The following is a 27405-nucleotide window of genomic DNA, read 5'->3' as shown; positions in this document are numbered from 1 at the left end:
AGGGGTCTGGGAAGGAATCAGCTTTCTTGCATGGGCGGCAGGAGAGGAGCCACTGCCTGCTGCACTGAAACCTCATGCCAGGGACGCCAGCACCAGGGAGTGCCCACAGAGCCTGTGCAGGGGCAGAGACACAGTCCTGTGCCAGGCGCACACCCAGCCAAGGGTCCTCAGTACACAGTGTACGAGTTATAGACTGCGTGACTAAGTTCTTGATGGTTTATTAGTTGCAGTATCAATGTATTTCTCTATTGGTTCCTTATTTATCATGGGTAATGTGTATACCTTCCCCTAGTGTAATGTGTGTCCAAGAAGCATTAACCCTTAAGCTACCATCACCAGGTCATGCGGTGTAACATTTGTTTTATTGTATTGGTTATATGTTACCTTGTAAATAATTAAATCCTGTAAATAGTTTTATAAAGGTCTGCAAGGCTGATTGTAAGGGGAAGCTTTCCGCTCAGGGACCCTGCAGCAGCTACTCAGTTTGCTGGGCAGGGACACTGGCTACCGAATACCCCAGGATCCCACTCTTCAGGTGAAGGCATGGGTAGTGTCATGCCCAGGGTTACATATGCATACTATTCTTATCCAATATAAACAGGGAAGGATTTCAGTAAGTAGCAGCCAACAAATAAAGGAAAACTTTCGGTAAGTATTCCCAATACTTGGGAATCACTCAACAACACTAAAGGTACACAGATAAATATTTACAATATGGTCATCTAGGAACCACCTCCTGGGACTGGTTGTCCCAATGGCCAACCCACCTCGGGGATGGCCTGCTCAACCCTGCGCCCTACAGAGGCCTGCTGCAACTGGTGAGTCCTCAGGATGCCCATGCAAGGAGGAAGGGTGGATACCCAGATGGGTGAACCAGGTAAGTTAGGGTCAACAGGTAGTTTACAGGGAACCCAGAGGAACCATTGGCAGAATACAACCAGGTAGAAAAAAAAAGAGGGGGCAGGGAGGGAAGAAGGTGTGAGCAGACATCACACCAATGAGAAGCCAATTGTACAATCCCATCACATATTGTACAACATATCCAAAATTATGATAACAGTCTTACAAAATATAATGCGCAGCTTTACATGGTATAAGGCACGTCTACCCATGGATTCCAGTTAGCAAGGGGTGCCTCGTCTCCTATGGGTCTAGCTAGGAGGGCACTTTTCACCCAGGGCTTCCCTCTGGGGAGTTGGGGGGAGAGGGCGTATTTCAGGAATGACTTCCCTGCTTGATCCGATTCCGCTAGCGACTCACAGTCCTCTCCAAGGAGCCATCAGCCGGGCCTCAGGGTCCTCTACTCAGTCAGAGTCCCCCTGGTGCCATCTGCCTCATGCCAAGATCTCCCCTCCTGGCCCTGTGCCCCGCTTTTACACTGAGGGTTCTTCCAGTTCTCAGGGGGAGGAGTCCAGCAGATGCTGGCTGTGTTTACCCAGGCTTACACCTGGGCCTTCCCTTTCCCAGGCCCTGCTCTAGGCTCTGGGGCTCTTTTAGTTCCTTGGCCAGGCCACACTGCAGGGCTCCAGCTATCTGGCCTATGCCGGGGCTAACCCAAGCAGCCTTGAGCTGCTCCTAGAACTGGCTTTCCGTGTGCTGGTCTATACACTGGGTGAGACCTGAGCAGACTTGAGCTGCTCCCAGGTCCGGCTCACCGTGTGCCAGGCTGCACACCAGGTGGGCCCCAAGAAGTCTCAAGCTGGTTTCAGGGCCGGCTCTCCATCCAGGCCCCTGCTGGGGATGCAGGCTAAAGCCGCCTTGACGCAGCTCCCAGAGTCTTGGTCCTGTGCGCCGATCTGCATACAACTGGGCAAAGAAGGGATCCTGATGGAGGCCCTCTTTTGGCTCTTCCCTCTCCAACAGTCCCTCGCCACATCCCCCATGCAGCTTATGCCGCTCCTTTTATACCCTCAGGGGGCGCCATCCCCTGAAGTCCAGCAGACCTGCAGCTTGCAGGTCCGAACTCAATCCGGGGGCTTCTCGCCCCCTCCCTTCAGGAAAGGGGTGGTGCCGGCTCCTCCCAGCTCTTCCCTGATTGGTGCATGGGCTCCACCAATCGGAATCGAGAATTCTTGAGCCCGGGACATGCTGGGGCTGGGGCTGGGGCTCGAGCAGGTAAGTCCACAACACACACAGCTGGCAAACCTATATCCCTGTGACTTGTCAGCATAGCTTTCTAATCACCAGGCCCTGGGGGAAGCATTACCAGAACCAGGAAAGGGACATATGTACAGCCAGGAGAAAGGTAACAAGCTAGAGGGTGTGTGGCTCAGTGAGATGGCTGACCCTTGATCGTAACAGCACAGAAAACTCTTGTAACAGGGAACCCTTGGCCTGTTACTTGAAAGTGGTGTGGCTTCTTTAAGGGCAAGGTTTTTGTAGCACAGGCAGAAGCAACCAGCAGAACGGGAATTAAGGAACAGCCCTGTGGCCAAGTCAGCTGACAGGGGAGTCACATGACCAGGAAGGGGCAGGGCTTTAGTAGTATATAAACCAGGGTCAGAGGCAGAGCAAGGAGTTAGACCTGGGAAGTAGCCGGGCGAAGAGACTTTGTTGTGAGATGGTTGCTACTGATGACTGCCTGGCACATGATTGCCTTGAGCCGTGCCAGGAGCCAGGCTCAAGGCACTGACAGGAGCCAGGGAATCCCTGAGCCTGAGAAGGAGCATAGAGCCAGCCCAGAGATGGGCAGAGCGTGGGGCCAGGGGACCCAGAGCCTGAGCAGAGCACAGATAAAGGCCCCAGGGGGCAAGATAAGGGGCTGGAACCCAGAAGCCAGGTTGGTTGTTCTGTTTTGTTTTGTTGCCTTTCTCTGTAGCAGGAGCTGTGGTCCTCTTCCTTGGATCTCTTTTTGAATAGTCACATCTTGCAGTGGCAGAACATTGAGAGTGACCTTGTCCCACTGCCTTGCCTGTGGAAAGTTAGGGTGTTTTTGATGTTTCCAGCATAGTGCCTGGTGTGAGAGGGTTGTTGATGAAGTTTTTAATAAAAGATTAAGTTGGTTGAGGCATAGATGATCCTGTAAGGCTTCTGCACTGCAGCTGGAGAACTAGATCAGCAACACTCAACCCCCTAAGCAGGGCCTGCTAAGCTTCAGCCTGTGGATTGGTTCTAAGACTGCTTTTAAGGAGCTCTTGCAGCATCTAGCCCTTGCTCCAGTGTCCCTGCCTGTGTATCCAGTCCCTGAACTTCAGGATCCTGGCTTGACCTTGGCTTGCTTCCTGACATCCAGTTCTGATAACCCCTCTGGCTCAGTGTATGAACCTCAGTGTGACCTTGGCTTGCCTTATGACTACAAAAAAGCTGATAAAGTCCCTGGCTCTAACCACTAGACCTAAAGCTTCTGTGGATCCTGACAGATCCTGCCTCAGGCAGAGGGTTGATGGACCAGGTGGCCTCCTGAAGTCCTTTCCAGCCCTACTTTCATATGATTGTCTCATACTGGGCTTGGTGGTGCATGACTGAAAAATGTCATGCACAGAATATGGACAGATGTTCATTTGAAGCATTTCGCATTTGAATCACTTCAATATCTTGCAGAAATACCACTTTTTCCTTCTGAGTTCTTCATAGTGGTCCTGAGCTCCATCCTGTGATGGAGCTCAGCAGCAAGTGTGTTGGAGAGGAGACATCCGAGCACGTCTTTGGATCCCAGTTTCTAGAGGTTCCTGAGGATAGCTGAACATGAAGGAGAGTGCCGTTTGGCTGTCCAGCCCAACACCCTTATGCTGGGAGCCCACTCCTACTACAGGCCTGATCATTTTCACTTGGGGAGGGGTTGTCAGTCACACTGCTGCTCTGGGGATCCTGGAATTAACACCTACAGTCTCCTCACCCTGCAGTCTGTGCTCAAGTAGTCTTGGGGGCAGTGTCCTTGCTGTTCTGCTTGAAGTGAGAGTCCTGGTATACCTAGGCATGCCTCTGTATCCTCTTCCAGCTCATATGACAACTGACCTGCAGTGGCATGGAAATGCAAACACTTTGACTAAAGCCCAGGAAAGCTGTCTGTGTGAGATGTTCTACCTTCTCTGTTCTGCTGACTTCTATCTGTTTATGGATGCCACTGGATAGGACTCCCTGGAGGATGGCCTTTTGTGGGACCACTTGCACATAGTGTACTGGCACTTCTGGTCCAGGGAGATGAGCAGCAAGTGGTGGAAGCACACAATCCTGGACACCTGGGTGACAGACCTTTCAAATGAGTCAGGCCATGTTCAAAGAGATCGTGCCACACTGGCCCTGCCCCTTATGCAGCAAGTTCTTTCACCATGGAGAAGCATGTGGCTATCACCATCTGGAAGGTGGCAGTCCCTCATGAGCTGGGATCCAGGTTTTCCAATTCCCATGGCAAAACAGAGAAAACTACACATTTCCTGCTTTTATTGGAGAAAATGCAGATTTTCCCTTTTAGCAGAGAAATCTGGACTCTGCTTTTGCAAAGAGCTCTTGCAGGCCGGCAGATTTCCAGCCTGCAAGAGCTGATTGCAAAAAGGGCAGAAAACCCCCAACCCTGCCGAGAGGGGGAAGGGTGGGGCCTGAGCCTCTGAGTCGGCCAAGGTTGGGCTCAGGCTAGCTTTTTGTCCTTCACCCCTGGAGCCTGGAGGTATGTGAGACTTGGGGGTTGTGGGACAGGGCTGGGGAAGTTGGCTGGGGGCTGAGGGAGCAGGGGGTGCTGCCAGCCTCAGACGGCACACCGCAGCCAGGAGCAGGGCCAGGGGATGAGGGCAGGGGTGCAGGACTGGGGGGGGGTGAGGGTTCCCAGGAGCAGGGTAGGGTTGCCCCTCTGCAGGCCACACACATGCTGTCCAGCCTGACGGGGGTGGGGTTCGCACATGGAGGCTGCTGCTACCATGCCACGTGCTGCCTTCCAGTGGCTGGCCCCACAGCTTTGTTGGCAAGTGACGTGGGAAGCAGTATGATGGTGCCCACCATGTGCAGGCCGCACACATGTCACCCGGCTGGCTGGCTGGGAGGAGAGGGGGTTCACATGCAACTGATCGCATAGCAGCAGCCAGTGTGGTGGCAGCATGGCCGCCACGTGCACGCCCACTCCCCCTGTCTGCAGGTCTGGCTCCTTAAACAAGCAGCAGTGGTGGCACGGGATGGTGGTGGGGATGGCTGCATGCCACCCAGCTGGCTAGGTAGCGTGGGGGGGTTTCCACATGGTGGTCACCACCACCTTACACCACCGCTGCCACTTGTCTGCAGAGCCAGTCCTACAGACGGGGGGCGGTCACATGCGGCATGGCTCCACAGGCAAGCAGCAGTAGTGGTGGCCGCTGCCTGTGAGCCCCTCCCCCAGCCCCCCGACAGCCACCATCCCTTGTCACCACTGCAGAGCCATGGCCACGGAGCCTTGAAGCCAGCCGCGTGCAAGATCCCCAACCTCTCCATGGCAGGCACCACCACACCGTGCCCCATGTCACTTGTCCACGAAGCCCACCCCTCACAGCCAGCACACAGCCACCACCATCCTGCACTACCACAGGGCCGTGCAGCCAGTCACGGAGCATTAACAGCAATGCAGTGGCAGCCGCTGCATGTAAGCCCCCCATGGCTGGGCAGCACGTATGTGGCCCACACATGGCAGCTGCCACCGCACCACCGCTGCTGTACCCTGCGCTGATTGCCCACAAAACCATGTGGGTGACCATAGGATGGTAGCATGGGGTGCAGTGGCAGAGTTGGGGTGGCGGCCTCCATGTGCAAACCCCCCAGCAGGTCAGCTGGCGTGTGTGCAGCCTCCAGAGTGGCACACCTGCCCTCACCCCTGGCCCTGCTCCTGGGAGTGGGCACAGGGCCATGCTCCCCGGCTTCTTGATCTGCCCCACCAGCACCTTCCCTTTCCCCCGCAGCTGATGGTTTAGTTTTTAAACTAAACAGTGAAAAGCACACAGGTCAGGTTAATGCAACTCCAAAAGAGGACATCATTTAGATTATGTGATGGCTTGAAAAGAATAGAAGGGGAGTAAGAAGTGTAACTGTAGATAATATTGAGGATAAGTTAGAACATCTAGAGTCCCAATCAAATAGTATGAGCAGTAACAGGCAGCTGAGGAAGGACAAAATGTATAAGTGCTTCTACATAAATACTAGAAGCCTAAAAGCAATCAGGACTCATAGTAGAGGTTATATCTTTTATTAGACCAACAAGGTTTTTGCAAAACAAGAATTCTTTAATTGCAAGCTTTCAGGCACAAATACCCTTCATCAGGCATTGGAGAAAAGATTGTAGAAGTTCTCCTGGGTAGAACTAAAAGAAGCCTAAAAAATTAGATGGGTGAACTAGAATGGCTGCCTCAAAATAGTGACTTTGACATAATAGGCATCTCAGAGACCTGGTAAAAAGATGCTAATCAATGGGATGCTACTATACCAGGCTACAAATGCTATACAAATGACAGAGTAGGACATGCAGGAGGAGGAGTGGCATTGTATGGTAAGTATAGCATAGACAGTAACAGCATAAAAATTTTATCTGTCCGGAAAAGTACTACAGAATCCCCGTGGGTAGAAATTCCATACTTGAATGAAGAAAATAGCACAAGGATTGTACAATCAAGCACTTGATCAGGAAGGTGAAGGTGATTACAAAATGGTCAGGGAGATTAGAGAAGCTGCTAAAATGGGACAAGCAATAATAGTGGGAGACTTCAACGCTCCTCATGTAGCCTGAGTGAACACTGCATCAGGGCAAGATGTGGAGACCAAATTTCTGGGTGTAATAAATGACTGCTTTCTAGAACAAGCAGTCACCTTGGAACTCACAAGAGGCGAAGCAATTCTAAATCAAATCTGTCTTTTTATTAAGTTAAAAAAGAAAGAAGAGAGAGGGGGCTGTTAACATGGAATGAGAAATTTAGAAGGAATCAGGTAGATTATAATGAGCCATAAATCAATTGACTCTGTCACTGCTGCCTGAATAGAAATGCTGCTGCCACTGCCAGGCAGTTGTTTGTAAACTCAGAGTCAAACTCAGAAATCAAAGGTGGGTAAACATGTACCACTGCACCCCTGCCCCCTGAATCTGCTCCTGCACTCAGTACTCTAGGAGGAGGAAAGGTGTGCCCAAATGAAGAAAACAGGAAACACAAACTTGGGCAGGTCGAACGTAAAAGCAAAATAGGGCAAGACAAAAAGGGAATTTGAGAAGTGTCTAGCAAAAGATGCTAACGTCAGTCATACAAACTTTTAAAAATACATCAGAAGCAGGAAGCCAGCAAGAGAACTGGTGAAATCCATGCTGGACATCTGTTTTGATTCCTGCTACTTAGCATGTATCAGAGGAGTCTGCTGGAGCATGCAAATTAGTACACTGCAGCAGTGTCTGCATCTCAGGGGTGCAGTGGTACATTTTTACCTACCTTTGCTTTTTGAGTTTGACTCTGAGTTTAAAAACAACTGCCTGGCAGTGGCAGCAGCATTTCTATTCAGGCAGCAGTGACAGTCAATTGATTTATGGCTCATTATAATCTACCTGATTCCTTCTAAACTTCTCGTTCCATGTTAACAGCCCCCTCTCTTCTTTCAACTAATCAAGCTAGCCTTTCTTCTGCAATTCTTCTATCTGTTAGCTGCTCCAGGTAATGTAGCTCTTATTTCACAGCTTTTCAGATTGTTTTTTAACTGTGGCTAAAAAGATTAATTTAGGTGTGCAAACAACTTCTAGTGAAGCATTGGAAGCACTGTCAAGATGCTCAAGAAGGCTAGATTTTATAAGTCTGAAAAAGCAAGAGATATCCATTCAATTCCAATGACCACGGGACTAATGAAACAGCATATTTTGATTGCTTTTGCCTGGTTTGTGTTGGTTTTTTTATGCATAATATATTATATAGCAAATTAATGTACAGTTCAATACATTTATATTTGCTTTTGTTCTGATCTTAAACAGAAGAATATAGTGGGTCTGGGCCAGTGGCTTATTATTAAAGCTAGTTTCTTTTTTAGCTTAATAAAAAGACAGATTTGGTTTAGAATTGCTTCACCTCTTGTGAGTTCCAAGATGACTGCTTGTTCTAGAAAGCAGTCATTTATTACACCCAGAAATTTGGTCTCCACATCTTGCCCTGATGCCGTGTTCACCCAGGCTACATGAGGAGCGTTGAAGTCTCCCACTATTATTTCTTGTCCCATTTTAGCCCCTACACTTCCAAATGGCAGCAGGATGTTTTAACTAAAGCTCGTCTAGCAAGCATTAGTTCAAGCATCCCTGCCACCATTTTGAAGCACAGGGCGCTGAATAAACATGATGCTGAGGGCGCTTTAACTAGAGTGACTCTCAGAGCAGCTCTGATTAAAGTGCCTCCTTCTTCCATCTCAAAGCATGTGTAAAGACACCCTAGTTGACCATGGCGTAAAGGTACAGTCAGGGATGATAAAGCAATAGCAGAGAAGCATAATGAATTCTTTGAATTGTTTTGTAGCGCAACAGATACTGGGGAAATTCCCATGCTGGATCAATCCTTCCTAACAGATAGGTCTGAAGAACTGGACCACATTGAAGTGACAACAGAAGAAATTTTAGAACAAATTGCTAAATCACATATTAATAAGGGTGGATGGCATTCACCTGAGAGTTCTGAAGGAATTCGAAGGTGAAATTGCCGAATTGATGGCAATAGCATGTAATCTGTATTTTGTTATAACCTATGTTATAGCATGTTACAAATGGCCTCTGTGCCAGAGGACTGATGGGTTGTCACCCATCTTCAAAAAGGGTCTTCAGAGGTCATCCTGGAAAGTACAGAGCTGTGAATCTCACTTCTATCCCTGGCAAGTTGATAGAACCCTTTTGAACCATCTCCTTCCACTTGCGGAAGACCTCCTCCCAGAATGTCAGCATGGGCTTAGCACACCAAGAAGCACAACTGACATGATCTTTGCAGCTTGCCAGTTGCAGGAAAAATGCCAAGAATAATATAAACCTCACTACATGGCCTTGTTTGACTTCATGAAAGCCTTTGACTGTCAACCGAGAAATGCTGTGGAAGATCGTTCTGAAGCACGGATGCCCACTGAAATTTGTTACCATTCTTTGCCTGCTCCATGACTATATGCAAGCAGTGGGTCTCAGTAACGGATCTATCATGGGTCCCTTTGAAGTTAAGGTGGGAGTTACGCAGGCTGCGTCATCGCTCCAACACTCTTTTCAATATTCCTTACCACAATGCTACATCTAACCGCCAACAAGCTTCCAGTCGGAGTGGAGCTAAACTACCAAATGGACAGTAAGCTGTTTACTCTCAGCCAACTCTGAGCCAAAAACAAAACTATCCCGACCTCAGTCATTGAGCACCAGTACGCTGATGATGTCATAGCATATGCTCACTCAGAAGCAGACCTTCAGGCAATCATTGGTGTCTTTACTAAGAGATACAAGAAAATGGGACTGACTTTTAATATTCAGAAGACTAAGTTCCTGTATCAACAAGCTCTTAATTAAAGTCCCCAGCTCCAGTAACTCAGATTTACGGTGAGACTCCGGGGAATCCTAAGTACTTCCTGTACCATGGCAGCTTTCTTTCGCAGAAGGCTGATATCACCAAAGCATTCCAACATCGCCTCAAATGTGCATGTGTAGCCTTCGGATGCCTGAGGAAACAGATGTTTGAAGCTTGCGACATCAGATCCCAAACCGAACTCATGGTTTATCAAGCAATTCTGATCCCTACCTTACTGTACCAAGCAGAGATGTGGACAGTGTACACAAGACACCTCAAGTTGCTGGAGGAGTACCAGCAATGATGCATGTGGAAGCTCCTTCAAATCCAGTGGGAAGGTAGAAGCACCTACGTTAGTGTCCTCTTGCAAGCAAGCACCACAAGCATCGACTTTGCTGAGCTGGCCACATCATCTGACTGTCTGACTCCAGACTCCTGAAGCAAGTTTTATTCTCCCACCTCAGTCAAGGTGTACACTCAAGATGAGGGCAGAGAAAGTGCTTTAAAGATGTCCTCAAGGCCAACTTGAAAAAATGGACCATTAACATCAACTCATGGGAGACTTTTGCCCAGGAGTGCCCCAAATGGAGGAAGAGTCTCCTGCAAGGATCTCAGTACTTTGAAACCTTACAACAACAACAACAGGAGATGAAAAGCAGGACTGGGAGGAGCAGTGTGTAGTGGACCAAATCAAGAATCTGAAGCCACCCAACGCGCATGGAATCACGTGCCTGAGTTGCAACAGAGTCTGTTGATCCCAGATCAGCTCATCAGTCATCTTCGGACCTGCAACTGTGAGGGATTATCGAAGAAGGTAGAATCTATAATAAAGAATAGAACCAACAACCACATGGACAAATGTGATCTGCTGAGGAGGAGTCGGCATGGTTTTTGTAAAGGGATATCCTGTGTCGCCAATCTGCTGAAGTTCTTGAGGGTGTTAACAGGATGTGGAAAAGGGGGATCTAGTAGACATAATGCATCTGGACTTTCAAGAAGCTTTTAACAAGGTGCCTCACCAAAAGATTTTAAAGAAAGTGTGTGCCACAGGATTGGAGGGCAGGTTCTTTCATGGATTGAGAGATGGTCAAAAGACAGGAAGCAAAGGGTAGGACTAAGTGGATGGAGGTCAAAAGTGGGATTCCACAGGGATCTGTGCTAGGCCCAATTTTGTTCAACATTTTCATCAATGATCTGGAAACTGGGGTGCACAGTGACATCTCCCAATTTTACAGATGGCACCAAATTGTTCCAGGTGATCAAATTTCAAATTCATGGAGTGGAGGTGTGCATATGTCCGAGCTGAGTGGGCAAAACAATGTCATGAACTTCAGTGTCAACAAATGCCAAGTAATGCACATGTGGGGGGGGGGGGGGGGAATAATCTCAACTGTACACCAGAATGCCAGATTTTGAACTAACTGTTATGACTCAGGAATGGGACCTTGGAGTCACTGTAGATCGTTCTTTAAAAACATCATCCTGATGTACAGCAGGGATCAAAAAAGCCAATACAATATTGACCATAATTAAGAAGGCAATTGGAAAGAAAACAGACAATATCTCATGCCTTTATGTAAATCTATGGTGCACTCACATCTTGAATACTGTGTACAGTTCCACATCTCAGAAGGGATCTATTAGAACTGGAAAAGGTACAGAGAAGGGCAGCCAAAATGATCAGGGACATGAAGCAGTTGCCATGCCAGGAGGGACTAAAAAGTTTAGGGGTCTTTAATTTGGAAAGAAAAATGCTGAATGGGGATATTTCACAGACATTAGGACTGGAAGGGACCTCAGAAGATCATCGAGTCCAGCCCCCTACCCCAGGGGCAGGAAGTCAGCTGGGGTCATAGGATCCCAGCAAGATAAGCATCCAAATTTCTCTTGAAGGTGTTCAATGTAGGTGCTTTAATCACCTCCGAGGGCAGGCTATTCCAGACCTTGGGGGCTCGGACAGTAAAGAAATTCTTCCTTATGTCCAGCCTGAAACGGTCTTGCACTAGTTTATGACTGTTCGACCTCGTCATCCCTTGGGGTGCTCTGGTGAACAAACGTTCCCCCAGATCCTGGTGAACGCCCCTGATAAACTTATAGGTGGCCATCAGATGGCCCTTGTGCCTGCGGTTTTCCAGGATAAAGAGCCCCATAGCTCTCACCCTGTCGTCGTAAGTTCTGCTTTCCTGACCTCTGATCATGCGCATGGCTCTTCTCTGGACTCTCTCAAGTTTCTCCACATCCTTTTTGAATTGTGGAGCCCAAACCTGGATGCAGTACTCCAGCTGCGGCCTCACCAAGGCTGAGTACAAGGGGAGAATGATGTCCCGGGATTTACTTGAGAAGCATCTATGGATGCAAGCCAGCGTTTTGCTCACTTTACTAGCCACAGCATCACCTTGAAGGCTCATGTTCATCTTGTGGTCAATCATGATATGATAGGTCTATAAAAGCATGAAGGGTATGGACAAAGTGAACAGGGAACTGTTATTCACCAAGTCCTACAATACTAGAACGAGGGAGCAGCCGCTGAAATTAGTAGGAGACAGGTTTAAGACTAACAAGATATAACTGGGCCAAGGGACCCCGCTACTGTAAAGGGAAACATGCAACAGGCAAGGCCTGCCGTCAGATGCAGGCACCTGGGGAAGGGGTAGCTTCAGGAGAATAAGCAGCCGGGGAAGCTGATGATGGAGGCTACAGCGCTGTAAGGTAGCTACTTGGGAGCCAGCTGCAAGGCAACAGGCCAATAGAACAGAGTTGCAGACAGGTAGGAGTGCAAAATGCAGCAGATGAGGACAGGCTGCTCATTAAGCTGAGAAGATGCATCTGGGATGATCAGAGGAGTGCATGACTAGAAGAGGTGGAGCTCAGGGGATAGAAACCTGGGTTGCTGAAGCAGAGCAGTCAGCCTGGCCCTGACTCCTGAAGGAAAGGAGCTCCTGCTAATATGAGCTGCTATCAGAGGGAAGGTGGAGACCTAGGGAAGTACACAGGAGGCCGGGGGAGAGCTAGCGAATAGGGGAAAGGGTTCGCAACAGTGTAGAGACCCAAAGCGAGGTTTGAATTTAAGTCAGAAAGTGGTGGGTCTGTGCTGGTGTTTGTGTTTGTGTCTGTGTTAGTTTAACTGGGGGCTTGGGTTGTGGTTCCAGGGGTGGATGTAGGCCACAGAGTACCTGAGGAGCACTCTGTACACAGAGCCCTGCAGGTGCTAGGGGCCCGCTGGGCTGATGGCATGCTGAGTCATGGGTGGCCAGCTTGGGGGCCACTCGGGGAACAAGGTGCTCTCTTGGGTCAGGGGGAGGGAGTGGAGTCCAGGATCAGGCCAGGTCAGGAGCCCATGAGATCAGTCCAGGAAGCCTGAGGGTCAGCAAGGTCAGGAAGGCAGGAGATCAAGTAGAGAGCAGGTAGAGGTGCAAGCTGCAAGGAACCCAGACTGTCTTGGGTAGGAGTTGAGTCCTACCTTGCCCAGACGCTTCCTTTTCTGGGTCAGAGGTTTATATGGGAAGGAGGGACAGGTCAGCTGACCCTGGCAGAGTGGGAAGATGGCTAGACCCAAGTGTAGGTTTCTGGCCAGCCTGCTCAGCCTCAACAGTCAGCTCTTCATGTCAGGTGTTCATTAAAGTGTTGGGCCTGGCCAGCCCTGCGGGAAGCAAGCACAATATTTGGGACTGCCCACTGGCGGCGCATAGGGGGTGCATGTGGGTGCACATGCACCCCCCGAAGTTGGCGGTGCAACCCCTGAAACAAGCGCTGCCAGCGGCGCCTGTGGGCAGTTGCCACTCGCCACCTCCCCCACTGCCGACACCGCTGTGGCCGCCTGTGGGGGCTCCCCATTCACCGCCGCCGCACCCCTGCCCCTGCTGCCGCCTGCAGGCAGTTTCCATGCCCCCGCAGCCTCCAGGGGCATGCATCATTCATGGGGCTGCCACACTCCAACCAGGAAGTGCTAGATCTTGGCCTTGCTCAACCAAGACATCACAGTCCAGATTGGTAAAACACCTGGCCCAGGTTGGCCTTGTTAGATCAGTGGCTTGGGGCTGTCACACCATGGCTAGAGAGGACTGGCCCAGTCAGTCCTTGAGGGGACCAGTGAGTGATGTTGTCCCAGTCTAGGTTGCGGGACAAATACATAGTCAGGCCTGAAACAAGTAGGGTGTGAGGATCTGTCATATTCCAGATAGGAAAGCACCAGGCCAGGATGTCTGGGGCTGTCATACTCTCTTGGGGAAAGCAGCTAGGGGGTGCATTGGCGTACAAAGACTTTAAGGGCCGTGGAAAGGACATTGGAAGTTGCTTTCTGGTGATCCTCAAGGGGTTATATTCAAAGATAGGAAGACTCTATGGGGCAAAAGGGGGCCTGGCTGAGGCTAATATTGGTTGTTTGCTGAGCTTTAGCTCTTACTAATGGTACTGGAGTGAGTGCTGTGGGTTAGGCCACTGGGGTAAACCACACTTCTACACAGTCCATGGAGCTGCGGTGATTTATTGTTTTTTATCCCAACAGAGACTCTGGTCAAGTTTTTCCTCTCTCCCATTTGATAGAAACAGTTGCTTATAGTGCCATCTGTTCCCAGTCAGTGTCTCTGAGTTTAGCTATGAGTGACTGAGAGCACGATCAAACCCCAGCCCCATATTAGATGGTGTGTAAGTCTTGACTTACTTAGGAATTTCCTAATTTGTTCCTGGATTTGACCCTCCAGAGTAAACTGTTATTCTCTAGGACCTACAACGATAGAAGCAAGGTGAAAGCAGCTGTCCTGGAAAGTTTGGAGCTGTGTTACTAGTTGTAGTGCAAGCCTCTTAAGGTCCCTGCCATGCCCAGTCTTGACCCAGTCATGGAGACAGAGGCTTAAACTATGTCTCTTTCTTTTTCAGCTTCCCTGACAGGATTCCTGGTGGCAGGTGAGTGAGTGGGGCATGAAACAACTTAATTCAGGAGTTTGGCTGTCTCACCGGTTTGTATTGAAGGAGATCCAGAGATAACATAATGTAGGCCAGTAGGTTAAATGCAGAACTTGGAGCTACAAGGTCTGAATTCAAACTTTTGCTCCATTGATGAATCTTCTTGTGGTGTTATCTGGTTAGTTCCTCTCTCTGTGCTTTCATGCTCCTTACCACCAAATTGGAAAGAGTAGCAGAAGTATTTATGAAGCTTAATTACTACATGTTTGAGACTCCGGAAAGGAAGGGGCTATGTTTATCTAAGGCATTAATAGGGTTACTCTGGGTGCATCTACATGTGCATTAATACACAGTAGTTACTGCATGTTAAGTTTAGTACCTGTAGCTTTTTAAAGCACACCTTCCCCCCAAGCATGTGTATAATTCAAGCTTGGGGGGGAAGGGGTGCTTTAATTAGAGTGGCTCTGAGAGCCGCTTTAATTAAAGTGCCCAGTGTGTCTTGTGCATCAGCATCCCCACACTTAAAAATGGTGGCTGGGGTGCTTTATCTAAAGCTCATTTGACAAGCTTTAGATAAAGCACCCCCACTGCCATTTTAAAGTGTGGGGACACTGATAATGAGACACAGGAGGCTGCTGGTGTGCGGCAATTGCCATGCTCCAGCAGATTTGATTAATCAAGTCTGCTCCTTCATGCTGGAACTTCAGCGCATCAGAGCAGCCTCCCTGCTCACGTATAGGCACCCTGTAATAACAGGTGGTAACTCAGTGCGCTGTAACTGGCACCACTAAGCAGTAGAGCCAGTGCACACTCTTTTAGTGATGCTAATGCACAGTAGACGATTTCTGCTGTGCATTAGCATGAGTTTGGCAATGACACGCTAATGCTCAATAGAATTTGTCTACTGCATGTTTAGCGTTTCTTGTAAAAACATCCTCTGTGTGCCAAAGCAAGGCACCTTTGCTGCCAGGTCCCTGCATAAAATCCCAGATCACAAAGTCTCTTCAAGGTTAATTCCTGTCCTGCAAAATGGGGTGACATTTTGTTTTTTGGCATCTCCTGAGAGAGTCAGCTCATGAGGTGTTAAGGTCCAACAAGACTTGCCTGTGGGGCCAGTGTGCACATCAGCAGTTTCTAATTCCTGAATAACTCCCCCAGGCCCTAAACCCATGACTGCATTGACACTAGTTGAACAGAAAGAAAGACAGTTAACTGGAGTCAGTCCAGCTAGGCAGTCAGTGACTGTACTGCCTGGAGGAGATCTGGCCTGTTAAGTGTTTTGCAGAAGCTATTCCGAGGAGCTGTGAAACAAAATGTCATTAGGGGAGCTGGCAAAAAGCAGAACCTTCTACCCCAGAAACACTTTCTCTAGTTGGGCCTTCTATTTCCAGGGAGTTACACTTCTGGTATAGTGTTGCACATAAAGGACTCTGACTCTGAACATTAGCTGAGATACCACACAGGCATCGCATGCCAATTTTTTGCACCCACTAGTCCCTACTGCATGAACTGTAGGAGCAGTTGTACTACTAGTGTGTTTTAGCTGCTATGGAATGTGCTGGAGGAAGATGCATCCACATCTTCAGGTACCATTCCAAACAGATGGCTCTGCGATGATAGAGTAGGACAAATGGTTTGGTGATAGCACTTGGACCAATGATGTCACTGCTCTAGCCGAGGGCCATGATGTATGGGACACTTGGTACATGTTAAATGTATTTAAAACACAAGCACCTGCATGTTCAAGCAGGAAAACATGAGATTAGTGCGTGCGAATCTTAGCAAGCCTTTGACTTCTCAAGCGAGGAGTGTCTCCAGATGGTATTAAGTAACACATGCTGAGCTAATACGACCTGCTCCATGGAGATAATATGAGCAATTTGTGATCCTCCAGCATCCCAGGATGCACTGCTCCCAGTCCCTCCACTCCCACTCCAAGGGCTGTTCCACTTGTCTGAACTCTGCTGTTCAGGGGATAGTACCAACCCCAAGACAACACTCCCATCTGCCCCTGAGGGTGTGACCCCAGCCCACATGGCATTACCCTTTGAAAGCTACATGGTTCATTGAGGCCTGCCACCTCTGCTTGAGCGCTCCAGTGCAAACAGTGATCACCTAGCTTCATGAACTGGACCAAACCAGAGAAAGTCTTCCTCAGATCCCTGGACGTGGGTCTTGAACTGGACCTTATTGCAACCTGGGGCAAGGAGAGAACCATTGCCACCACCAGCAAAGGCACCTGACAACACCTGGCAGTTTTTGAGTGCATTGTTGCCCAGGTGGTAACTAAGATTAAGTGCCTCAACCTGCAGTATGCTTGGGGCAGGGATGCCAACAAGGTCTGGGGTGCTGCAAGGTCTGTGGCCCCCTAGCTCAAGGAGCTATCAAAGATCCTTGAGGAGAATCAGGTCATTGTTCCCTGTCACACTGTGCAGTGCACAGCCACAGGCCTTATGTGTCATACTGATGACAATGAAAACAATGGTAGAGTCACCTCACCGCTGCTTGCTACTAAAATGGCCATGGCCCTAACCTTGGCCGTGACTCAGACTGAGACGCACACAAGATGAGGACAACTTGGACGAGATTCTCGTCGAGCAGGTGAACATGGACAAGCCAGTATCAGCTGCTGGTAAGTTTCAGCAACACTGGGGGAAGAGTGGGGTGGGCTCAGGGCTTGGGAGCAACTCGGAGCTCGTTCTGAGGGGGGCATGGTGAAGTGCCTATGTGTTGGGAGGGGGGGCACTTAGTGCATATTGGTCTCTGCCCCTCTGCCCCTGTGATTCACCAGAAAGGAGGGGACATTGTGTTATGTACAATGCAGAGCCTTGGGGGTGACTCAGGGCTCACTCTGGGGTGCTGAAGGGCTTGGTGAATTACCTAGGTCCAGGGGGGATCCTAGGAGGTGTGCTTGAGCCCCTTCCAGGCTGGGCTTGCTACAGGCACAATCTATGTTGCAATCAGCAGATTGCCCTGTAGCAAGCTCAGCCTGGAAGGGGCTCAAGCACACCTCTTTGTGGTGGGCTGACCCTGTGTCCTCCGCAAACTCTAGGGTTTTCTCCCTCTCTCACTTGCTGTGTGTTGCTGGAATTTAAATGTTGCAGAAGGCCGCTTGTAAATCCTCTGAGTAGGAAAAGTGGATCTGGCTTCCTGAGACACTAGTGAAATTCTTAGCTTAGTTCATTTGCCCAACCCAGTCTCTGTTCCTCTTTCTCTCTCTGGCTATCTTGGCCTCTGTGTGTTCTGTACCTCAGGCCCCTGACAGAGCTTGAAGTAAAGGTGTGATGGGATCTGATGTGGGACCCCAACAACCGGGCTTCTGCCTGGCCACATGTGCATGGGAGGAGGTGCAATTGTGGGATCCCACATCAGATCCTATTGAGTCAGATTTCTGGTGCCAGTGGAGCCTGATCCTGGGCTCCCATTGGCTCCCAGCCAGGGGGATGCACCAGGTTCTCCTGCAGCTGGGAGTCCCATCAGCTGACTGGTGTTTCCAGCCATGGGGGTGCACCATGCACTCCCAGAGCTGGGAGCTCAGGTCAGATGACTGTACTTCCCAACCAGGGGAGCCATGCACTGCCCCCGCTAGGAACTCTGATCAGCTTTAGGGGCTCCCAGCCCCTGGGGCGCACAGGAGTGCTGAAGGGCTCCTGTATGCTCCAAAGGCTAAGCACTGGCCACACATTCAATTAAAGGTGACTGGTTCCTATTGCACAAGTCATTACACATAGTTTATGTAATAACTTTGTGGCATTTTCCTTCTTCTATCGTGCCATTATTTGATTGAACATGGCCATGTTACTGCTTAAGATGTGATTAACTAGTTAATCACATCTTAAGTATAATGTCTGTCAGGAGCTCCAGACAGATAAAAGGACAGATTGCCACAGATGAGGGAAGACTCCTCAGAAGACGCATCTGGGATGGTCAGAGGAGTGCATGAATGGAAGAGGTGGAGCTCAGGGGATATAAACTAAGGATCCTGGCCCTGCCTCCTGAAGGAAAGGAGCTCCTTCTAACATGAGCAGCCACAGACCAGTCCTCTGATCATGAACAGAAAAGCCAGCAAAGCCCCATCGACTAAAAATGCCTACAACCCTAATCTAGGTGTGGTAGTAAATGGAAATGCCAGCAAGCTGCTGCCAAGTAAACATGTTTAAACTTCCCATTTGGGTCCTTATTCTGGTGCAAAGACATTGTTCCAAACCACTGGCCCCCTCCCAGCCTTTAAGATACATGCCTCAGCCTGCAGCTTCTCCCTTGCAGCCTGCTAGCTGAAGATCTTGTCCTCCCAGAGGTCTCAGCCCCTTTCCCGTTACGGTCTTGGGCCCCAGAGTTTATATCCCTGGCTTCCACCCCTTCCAGTCAGGTACCATCCTGAGCAGCTAGGCGAGTGCTTCCTTGGCTCCCTGAGCAGCCTGCTTTCATTTGTTGCCACTTGCCTGGCTGAGCTACATTAGCTTCCCTGCTACTTGCCCAGAGTTCTGCCCTACTGTCCTACTGCCATGCAGCTAGCTCACCTGGAGTAACTAGCAACCCCGTAGTCCCTATGTTTAGTTCCTCCTTGCTGCTTTTCCCCCTGTACCTCCCGTTACTCTACTCTCTGTACCTGGGAGCAAGCCTGACCCTGCTGCCCCTTTCCCTTAAAATAACAGGAACTCTTGTTCCCCATTACAGCCCCTCACCCCTGGGATTCACCAGAATGGAAGGGCATTGTGTTCTGCACAATGCAGAAGACAGGCCAACTGGTGGCAAACCCATGCTTGAACCACGGCAATTGTGATATGCCAATGGCCCAGTTAAGGCTTAATGACCTAGTTAATGTGCTCAATGGCTGGGCCAGTAAGAGTTAATTCTAGTTAAGGCATGCAAAGCTGTCATAGGAAACTGGATCCTCCTGCCCCACCCCAGACACTGCCTAGCAGTGGCAGCTCACAGACCATGCCCCACCCCCTCAGACCACCCCCTCTCCTGCCCATCCCCCTGTCCACATGTCTGGTGTGCACTGGAGAACTTTGGTGGGTTTGGGTGGGGCGTGGGGTTACCTCCACTCTGCTCAGTCGCTACCAGTTAATGCCAGTTGAGTTCCTTGTGCCAGTAGTTAGGGACAGGCTCAGCAGAACTTCCCACCTGGGCTTGGTAGAGTTCCCATCCACACAACCGTGGTTCTACTTCCTGGCCCAGCTGCTCAGGACAGAAGCACACAAAGGCTTTTATTTCTGTGCATCTGAGCATAAGCAGAGAGGTGGCTGAGGGGTAAAGCCTAGAGCTGTGCGAAGCTTCGGATACTAATTCAATTTGGAGGAGATTCAGCCCGATTTGGCAGCCGAATCTCCGAATCTCAATCGAATCAGGAGACCAATAAAAAGATCCAAATTGATTCAAAGCTCTCCAAATCGATTCAGAAAAGATTCAGAGGGCTTCGGAGATTTGGGCAGTCCTCACCCACTGCCGAAGGGAGATGGACCCGGACTCCGTGCCGGTAAGTAAGGGGCGGCGGGTGCTGGAGGAGAGGAGAGTGGACGCTGGGGGGACCCCTGCCCGGCCCCATCCCCTGCCTGTTCCCCCAGCCCACCAAGCCCCCCCAGGCCCCTGCCCACTCTCCCAGCCGCATCAATGGCTGCCCAACCCGGCTCCAGCCTCCCAGCTCTTTAAAATAAAAGCTCTGCACTCACCAACTCCTGCCAGGGAGGGGGGCGATCCCTACTGCCCCCTACTGCCCTGCACTGCATGGGGGGCTCTGCCATGAGCCGCCATTTCCCACCCACTCTCTCAGCCCCCCCGCCTCCCATGGTTGCCCCACCCAGCCCCAGTTCTTTAAAAATAAAGAAGTTTAAAAGCCCCACACTCGCCAGCTGCTGCAGCAGTCATCGGGGCTTCTGGGGGCTCATGGCAGAGCCCTCCATGCAGCACAGGACAGTGGGGGGCAGCAGGGATTGCCCCCCTTCCTGGCAGCAAGCAGTGAGTGCCGGGCTTTTTTCATTTTTTTTAAAGAGCTGGGATTGTGGGGCCAGGCAGGGCAGCCATTGATGGGGCTGGGAAAGCAGGCAGGGAATGGGGCCTGTTCAATTCAAAGATTTGGCTGAATCGATTTGAGACAGTGATTCGAATCACCGAATCAAATCACTGTCCACCAAATTGACTGAATCCGAAACCAAAGCAAATACTAGCTGCTTCGCACAGGTCCAGTAAAGCCCCAAGAGGGGGAGAGATGTAGAAGAGAGACGCTGAAGGCCATGCTGCTCTGTGTCCCTGCTCCCAACCAGCAATAATCCCATAACGCTCTTCTGTGAGGCCAGGCATGGATTGTTGTAGGCCTCACAGAGAAACATGGGAATGGTGTCATTGTTCAGGTCCTGGCACCGTAGCAGCCATTTTGGGTGGCAGCAAGAGCTGTCATCTTTACTGCTACTCGCAGCGCACGGTGACTGTAGATTTAGAGTATTCTGGCATGGCACAGGTTGGGGCATCATTCTTCAGGGAAGAGCTGGCGAGGGAAAATCATAGAATCCTAGAGAAGTAGGGCTGAAAGGGACCTCCAGAGGTCATCTAGTGTATAACCCCATGCCTGAGGCAGGTTCATCCCTATCCAAACCATCCCAAGGGCGAAGCAGTCCTAGTTGAGGATGTGATTGACTGTTGCTTTCACTGCTAGGAGGTGTGACAGAACTATGAAGCTATAACACAGGTGCAGGAAGGTTTCTGGAGCCCCATGTATGTTCCATGAAATCTCCACTTTTCCCAGGGACCCATCACATGTGGCTCTTCCCTTCCAGGATTCCAGAACAGGTGCTGGCATGAGAGTTTTCAGAAGGAGCAGGGCATATCTTATGGGGTTGCCACCTGCAAGATCAAATGCCTCCTCCCTGCACTGCCAGGACACACTTGCCAGGGAGATATTGGCCATAGAAGCAGTGTCCTGAGACAGGGGCAGATAGAAAAGTTGTGACTGAAGGGAGAGGGAGTGCCTTCCTACCCTAATGGGAACCTCCACGGAGGGAAGGGGCAGGGGGAACTGAGAGAGTGCTCACCATCCTGTGGTCCTGTTTTGTCTGCCCGTGGAGAGTTAGTGTGCTATGAAAGCAAGGAAGGTACTCAGGCACTAGTTCCAGGAACTGGTAGCCCTGAGTTGCAAAAGTCTTGAACTTTGTAACAGTTACACGTTTGCTTTGGTGTCAACCCACTGTTGCCTGTGCATCTACAGGGGATGTCTGGGAATCCAGAGCAGACACATTATCTGCTAACTGGCAACACGCTCAAGGCCCATTGCACTGTGTTTGTTTCTCAGAGTTACCTTTGCCCTCTGAAAGCTTGTGAGGCTCCAGCACTCTGGGGCACTCATGCTCAGAGGCTGGCCTTTAGCCAAAATTGTTGGTGGGACCAGCAATATCAGAGATGCTGGAGTATCCTGTGCATGCTGAGCCAACACTCCTGACAGGTGGCTTGCTGGCCTGTGAGTGCCAGCAGGACTGGCTGGAGGACCTGTCAAAAACTCTTTAGGACATTTTTGCAATTCAGGACCCTCAGTTCTTGGAACCCGTGAGGGGCTCAGAGGTCCTCCAGGCCCTCTAGTCTGTCACAGGGTCACACAAATCCTTCCTGGAGATGGTGGCTGTTGCTGGAGAGAAGTATATCCATGTCATGATTGTGAGTCAGCAGCCACCTGCAGCAACTTACCACCACCCCCCACACACACCTGACTAGAGGCAATGGCCCCAGCCTTTGCCTCTGAAATGAGCCCTGTACGGTTTATGTAATCCAAGGCATGAGAGGGAGGCATAGAATTGGTATGTGGGTCCCATCAGTGATCCTCATGCAGTTTGGAGAGCCCATCATCTGTTCAAACCCAGCAAAGATCTCCTGCAGTTCCCTGAGCTGGATGAACCAAGGCCCCAGCTCCTCCAATATGGAGTCACACACTTAGTGCATGTCTTCATTGCTGTTATTTGACATGAGATGGATTGGTTGCTGATGGAAGGGAGGAATGGACCATGGGATATCCTAAAGTTCCACCACCACTGCTAGTCATTCCAGGTTGTGAGCAAGAAGTGCTCCCACCAGCCATTATTTTGTGCTTCCTGCAAGCAGGCCAGCATGATGCCCAGGGCGTCATCACGATCCTCAAAGTAGTGCCTTGCCTGGGACAGGACCTCTTGTCACTGAAGCAAGGGATTCCTGTGCAACAGGGCAAGGATTTCCTCGGTTCCACCACTTGCTATATGCAGGAAGCTGATGGAGAGCTGATCCATGCTGGACCAGCCAGTCAAGGAGGGAATGGAGACTGGAATTCATGGGCTCACCTCAGCAAGAAGGTCAACCTTGACCTGCACCTGGCTGTTTTCAGCAGCTGTCAGAAATATGGGCAAAAGTCTGGCATGCTGGGAGGCCTGCTCAGCAGCCCTCTAGCAGGGGAATGCGAGCTGTGCATGTAGGGTTCCCCATAAGCATCACATCCCATTAACATTCCACAGATTTAACATGTACCAAGTGTAGTGCCATAAGGCTGTGTTAGTGCTTGCTGGCCTGAAGCACTATTCCTGGGCATCATGCGGACATGCAAGATCCATCTTTCTCTTATGCAGAAGAGCAAATCTCTGCCCAGTCCTACACGAAAGGGAAATTTGGCCTCCGTAGTCTCCTGGAGGGCAGGGTGCAGGCCAGAAACTAGGAGGAGGCTTTGAGGACAGAAGCTGAAGTTGCATTTTAAAGGTGGGATAATTAGTTTTGCATTAATCCTTTGTTCGTGCTCATTGCTCAAGAGAGAGACAAAGTGTCTGTCAGCTGTTCCCAACCAATAAGGCCAGGGAACAGAATAGGGCGCCTCTCTGAAACCTCGGGATCAGGTGCTGGCCCTGAGTGCAAAGCCCCTGGTTGGTGATTCTGGATTTTCCGTGGGATAATTAACTGCCCCTGCGGATACTGCTAGATGTAACAAGTATAGCCATATGAAATGATGGTGACATATTAGCTTATGATAGAACTGTAACAGCTACATGCTCCTCTAGAAATAGGGATGCAGCAAAACCTTAGTCATTCAGGATTAAAGTTACAGTGATCTAGCGCACTTGTCCTGCTAGAGGAGCGTGCGTGCAGAAGCAACAGTGAGTTTCTAACTGCTGATACGTGCTACAATTAAATAATTACAATGACATTGCTCGTAAGCACCAACTTCCCTTGTGTCTTTAAAGAGGTTTCAAGTTGCATCTCCCAATTGCCACAGAGAGATTTTACATTTCATTGCCCTTGGACAAATTTCAGGTAATCTTGAGCTGCGGCTGGTGAATGGCCCTGATCGCTGCACTGGCCGGCTGGAGGTGCTTCATGACAACATCTGGGGCACTGTGTGTGATGATGGCTGGGATTTAGCTGAAGCCCAAGTCGTGTGCAAAGAGCTGCACTGTGGCATGGCACTATCAGCCTCTGGTGGGGCTCGGTATGGACGTGGTTCCGACCCCATCTGGCTGGATGAGGTGAACTGCACTGGGACAGAAGCTGCCCTCTTTAAATGCAAGGCCAGTCCTTGGGGAAAGAATAACTGTAATCATGGAGAAGATGCTGGTGTGGTGTGCTCAGGTAGTCCCTATTCATGTCATATCCTATATAGCACTAGCAGGGGTTGGGCTATCAGGAGGTATCTTGTTGATTCTACAAAAGTCACGCTTCCCTCAAGTCACCACTAGCCCCACTGTGTCAACACAGAGCCAGACGGCAGAACATTGCAGGGAGGAAGCAAGGTTATTCAGTAGCAGCTTTCTCTGCTCAGCCATTGCTGTCCCCAAATCGGGACAGTATGATGCTAGAAAAGCTGCGTGGGCCCCAGGTTGTGTGGAGCAGAAAGAGCAGTCTGAGATGAGCGAGTGCTTCTGATTCTCATGACTCCCTACAGCACAATGGGTACAGTGGAACAACAGATCTCAGTACCTGATTTTGTGGCAAATGAGGCCTGCATCTTCTTACAGAGGCTAGGCACTTGGGCGTACCTTGTCTGCTGCCACACTCTGAACACCAAATTGTTTCAGGTGATTTGCAATTTCTGTAATGAGCTGTTAAACCTCTAATATTTCCCCTGTAGGTTTGACAAGGTTCGACATCCTCCCGCACTTCTTGTCATAAACAGCTAGAACATCATTCCCTATCTTGTTTCTCAGCTACCTTTTCTCACCACAAAGGTGGCTGCACGTCTTTGGGCATAAGCAAGTTCCTGCCAGGCATTTGCTGATTATAAAAGCCGTTTAGACTCATCAGCGGGAAGGGCTACATTCTCCTGTGTTACAAGTGAAGAGTTGTACAGGAATTTCCTTAAGCATGTATCCCCTTGGGGTGTCCACAGGTTTGCCTCTTTCAAATGTGACTGAGCTTCGACTGGTGAATGGCCCCAGTCCCTGCGCTGGGAGAGTTGAGGTGCTTCATGACGAGCAGTGGGGAACTGTGTGCAATCGCAGCTGGGATTTAAGTGATGCTGAAGTTGTGTGTAGAGAACTCGGCTGTGGGAAAGTGTTATCAATCCCAGCTGGGTCCCAGTATGGAGAAGGATCAGACCATATTTGGCTAGATAGTGTTAACTGCACTGGAGGAGAAGCTGCCCTATCTGAATGCGGGTCCAAGCGTTGGGGAGACAATAGCTGTAGTCATGGAGAAGATGCCAGCGTGGCGTGCTCAGGTAACTCATTCATATTTCATTCTCTATGGTGTTGGATCGGCACTGTCTTCCTTAGGCTTCAGCAAAACCTTGGCTCAGCGTGGTCTCTGCTTCTGCCAAGCTTTCCTCCCCCCTTCACCTTGCCCTTCTCCTTAGCTTAGAAAGGTCTCAGTTTCTAACCAGGTTTCCCCCTTCCCTCTCTCTTTATGGAAAATGATCAGGCTTAACTGGCCTGCAAAAAAATATAATAAGCAAGGAGCTTCACGGCCCTTGCAGATCATCCCTGGCCAATGATAAATCAAGTGAATCACCTTCCAGGAAGGCAGCAAGGTTTGACAGCAAGAAGGGGACAGCTCATTGATGCACATATCAAAGTAGTAAAATAGGTATGGGCTTCATACCTATGCATGCATACTTGCATAGGATTCTGTGATGATTTGGTTTGCTCCCTGAGACCTGGTGAAGGGCAATTTGTGCCCAAAAGCTTGTCTAATTTCTCTCCCAACTATACAGTTGATCCAATAAAAGGTATCACAAGGGAACCCTTGTCTCTTGTAGTTTTCTTATGTGATCATTAAAATCAGAGAGCCAATCAAGACCACCTACCAGAAGTAAGAGTTGGGGGTGGATTGAAAGATACTCCCTCACTTATATAGGCACTAACAAAGACTGCAAATGCTACTGACACTTCCTCATCTCAGGCAAATGTGGACTACATACTAAAGATAATGCCCAAAACGGCTCTAACATCCTTCAACTATGTATTAATGTGGTTACCAGGCATGGGGCCTGGTCTCTCTCATAACCATACCATCTTGTGCAAAAACTTGTAATTATTTTACCCCAGGCAAATGCAGACCACATGCTTCACAAAACCACTGAGGCTGCCCTAACATCCTGTAACTATGTACTATTGTGGTTACCATGCCTGGGATCCAGCTTCTCCCAGAACTCCAACATAACATGTAAAGATTTTAATTTTAACATTTTCTTAATAATTAATGATGAGATGCACAGGAATCTGAGTATTTATATCCTTGAGCGTTTATATGATTATACTTTACAGAGCCAACCGAGATTCAGCTGGTGAATGGCCCGAGTCGCTGTGCTGGAAGAGTTGAAGTGCATCATAATCATCAGTGGGGAACTGTGTGTGATCATAACTGGGACTTGAATGATGCTGAAGTTGTGTGCAGGCAGCTGGGCTGTGGGACGGCAGAGTTTGCCCCAAAGGCAGCTTACTTTGGGCAATCATCCAATCCCATCTGGCTGGATGGGGTGAACTGCATGGGAACAGAGGCTGCTCTCTCTGAATGCAGCATCAAGCTTTGGGGAAACCATAGCTGCTACGATGGAGAAGAGGCCGGTGTTGTATGTTCAGGTAATCCTCGTCCATGCCAAATGGCACATGACACCTGTAGGCGCTGTTCTACATTTGAGCAGGTTCTCAGATTGTTAGTGAAAAATGCTAAGACACATGGTGTAGCAGGCAACTTACAGGAAGAGTTCTTGATTTGCTGCTTACTAAGTGGAAAGAAATGGTTGAGAGTGTGTAGGTGGAAGGCAACCTGGGTAACAGTGACCAGGAAAAGGCAGAGTACATGATCTTAAGCAAAGGAAGAAAGGGGAACAGCAGAATAAAAACATTAGGCTTCAGAGATGGAGACTTTACAAACTCAGAGAACAGGTAAGCAGAATCTCTTGGGAAATGAGGTTAAGGGAAAAGGGAATCCAGAAGAACAAGATATTCCTTAAAGTTGCATTTCCCAACTGGTGTGGCGTGGCATTTTGGGCTGGAGCCACACACAGATAGACAGGGAGCATGGCTCCAGCCAGGCAGGGGGCATGGATTCAGCCCAAAATATCATCCAGCTGGCTGCACGCCCTCCCATCCCTGTCGGTGTCAGGCTGGCCACGCACCAACCCCCACCCCCGCTCCACGTCCCGTGTGCTGCAGTGCTTTTTTATTTCAGTAAGGGTGCCATGGGGCAAAAAAGGGTTGGGAAATGCTGCCTTAAAGCAACAGTATTATGGGCAGAGGAGGATGCTATCATAATGAGAAGGAAGGATAGGAAACATAGCAAGAGATGGTCTTGAGTAAGCTGTGAGCTCTTCATTGACTTAAATTTTAAGAAGGAATCTGAGAGCATATCCAACTATGCAGCCATGTGTAGTTTGTGGCATGGCAAACCTCTTTGCTGTGCCACAAACCACATGCCCAGGACATTAGAAAGGGCTACATTTGCTACCGGGAAATCCCAGCAGCAAAAAAACAGTGCAAAGAAAAAAACCAAAACGGTGCAGCACATGCAACAGGAGCGCGTGCCAGCAGGCATGGGAGCTTGGTCTTCCCAGGAGATGCTCTGGCTGCTGGCCAGAACATCTCCACTCCTTTAGCTGTGTCCCTGCTCCTCCAGCATG

The 27405-nt window shown here is 49.7% G+C and overlaps 1 protein-coding gene across 4 annotated transcripts in view; it reads left to right on the top strand.

The window, feature by feature from the left end:
* LOC102381418 (deleted in malignant brain tumors 1 protein-like) overlaps positions 1 to 27405 on the top strand; it is a 63329-nt gene that overhangs the window by 2248 nt on the left and 33676 nt on the right. For 2 of the 4 annotated variants that reach the window (XM_025212039.1, XM_014523084.2), the window contains exons 2-5: positions 14319 to 14345; positions 23604 to 23918; positions 24676 to 25005; positions 26051 to 26365. In XM_025212039.1, coding sequence (XP_025067824.1) covers positions 14319 to 14345; positions 23604 to 23918; positions 24676 to 25005; positions 26051 to 26365 — 987 coding nt within the window. Of the gene's footprint in view, positions 1 to 14318; positions 14346 to 16703; positions 16978 to 23603; positions 23919 to 24675; positions 25006 to 26050; positions 26366 to 27405 lie in introns of those variants that run through there. The other 2 variants (XM_025212036.1, XM_025212038.1) reach the window with 2 other exon arrangements.

This window comes from Alligator sinensis, unplaced genomic scaffold (genome assembly GCF_000455745.1).
Source record: "Alligator sinensis unplaced genomic scaffold, ASM45574v1 scaffold1140_1, whole genome shotgun sequence".
Lineage (NCBI taxonomy): Eukaryota > Metazoa > Chordata > Crocodylia > Alligatoridae > Alligator > Alligator sinensis.
Note: the sequence above shows the minus strand (reverse complement) of the source record. Positions and strands in the feature narration are given on the sequence as shown.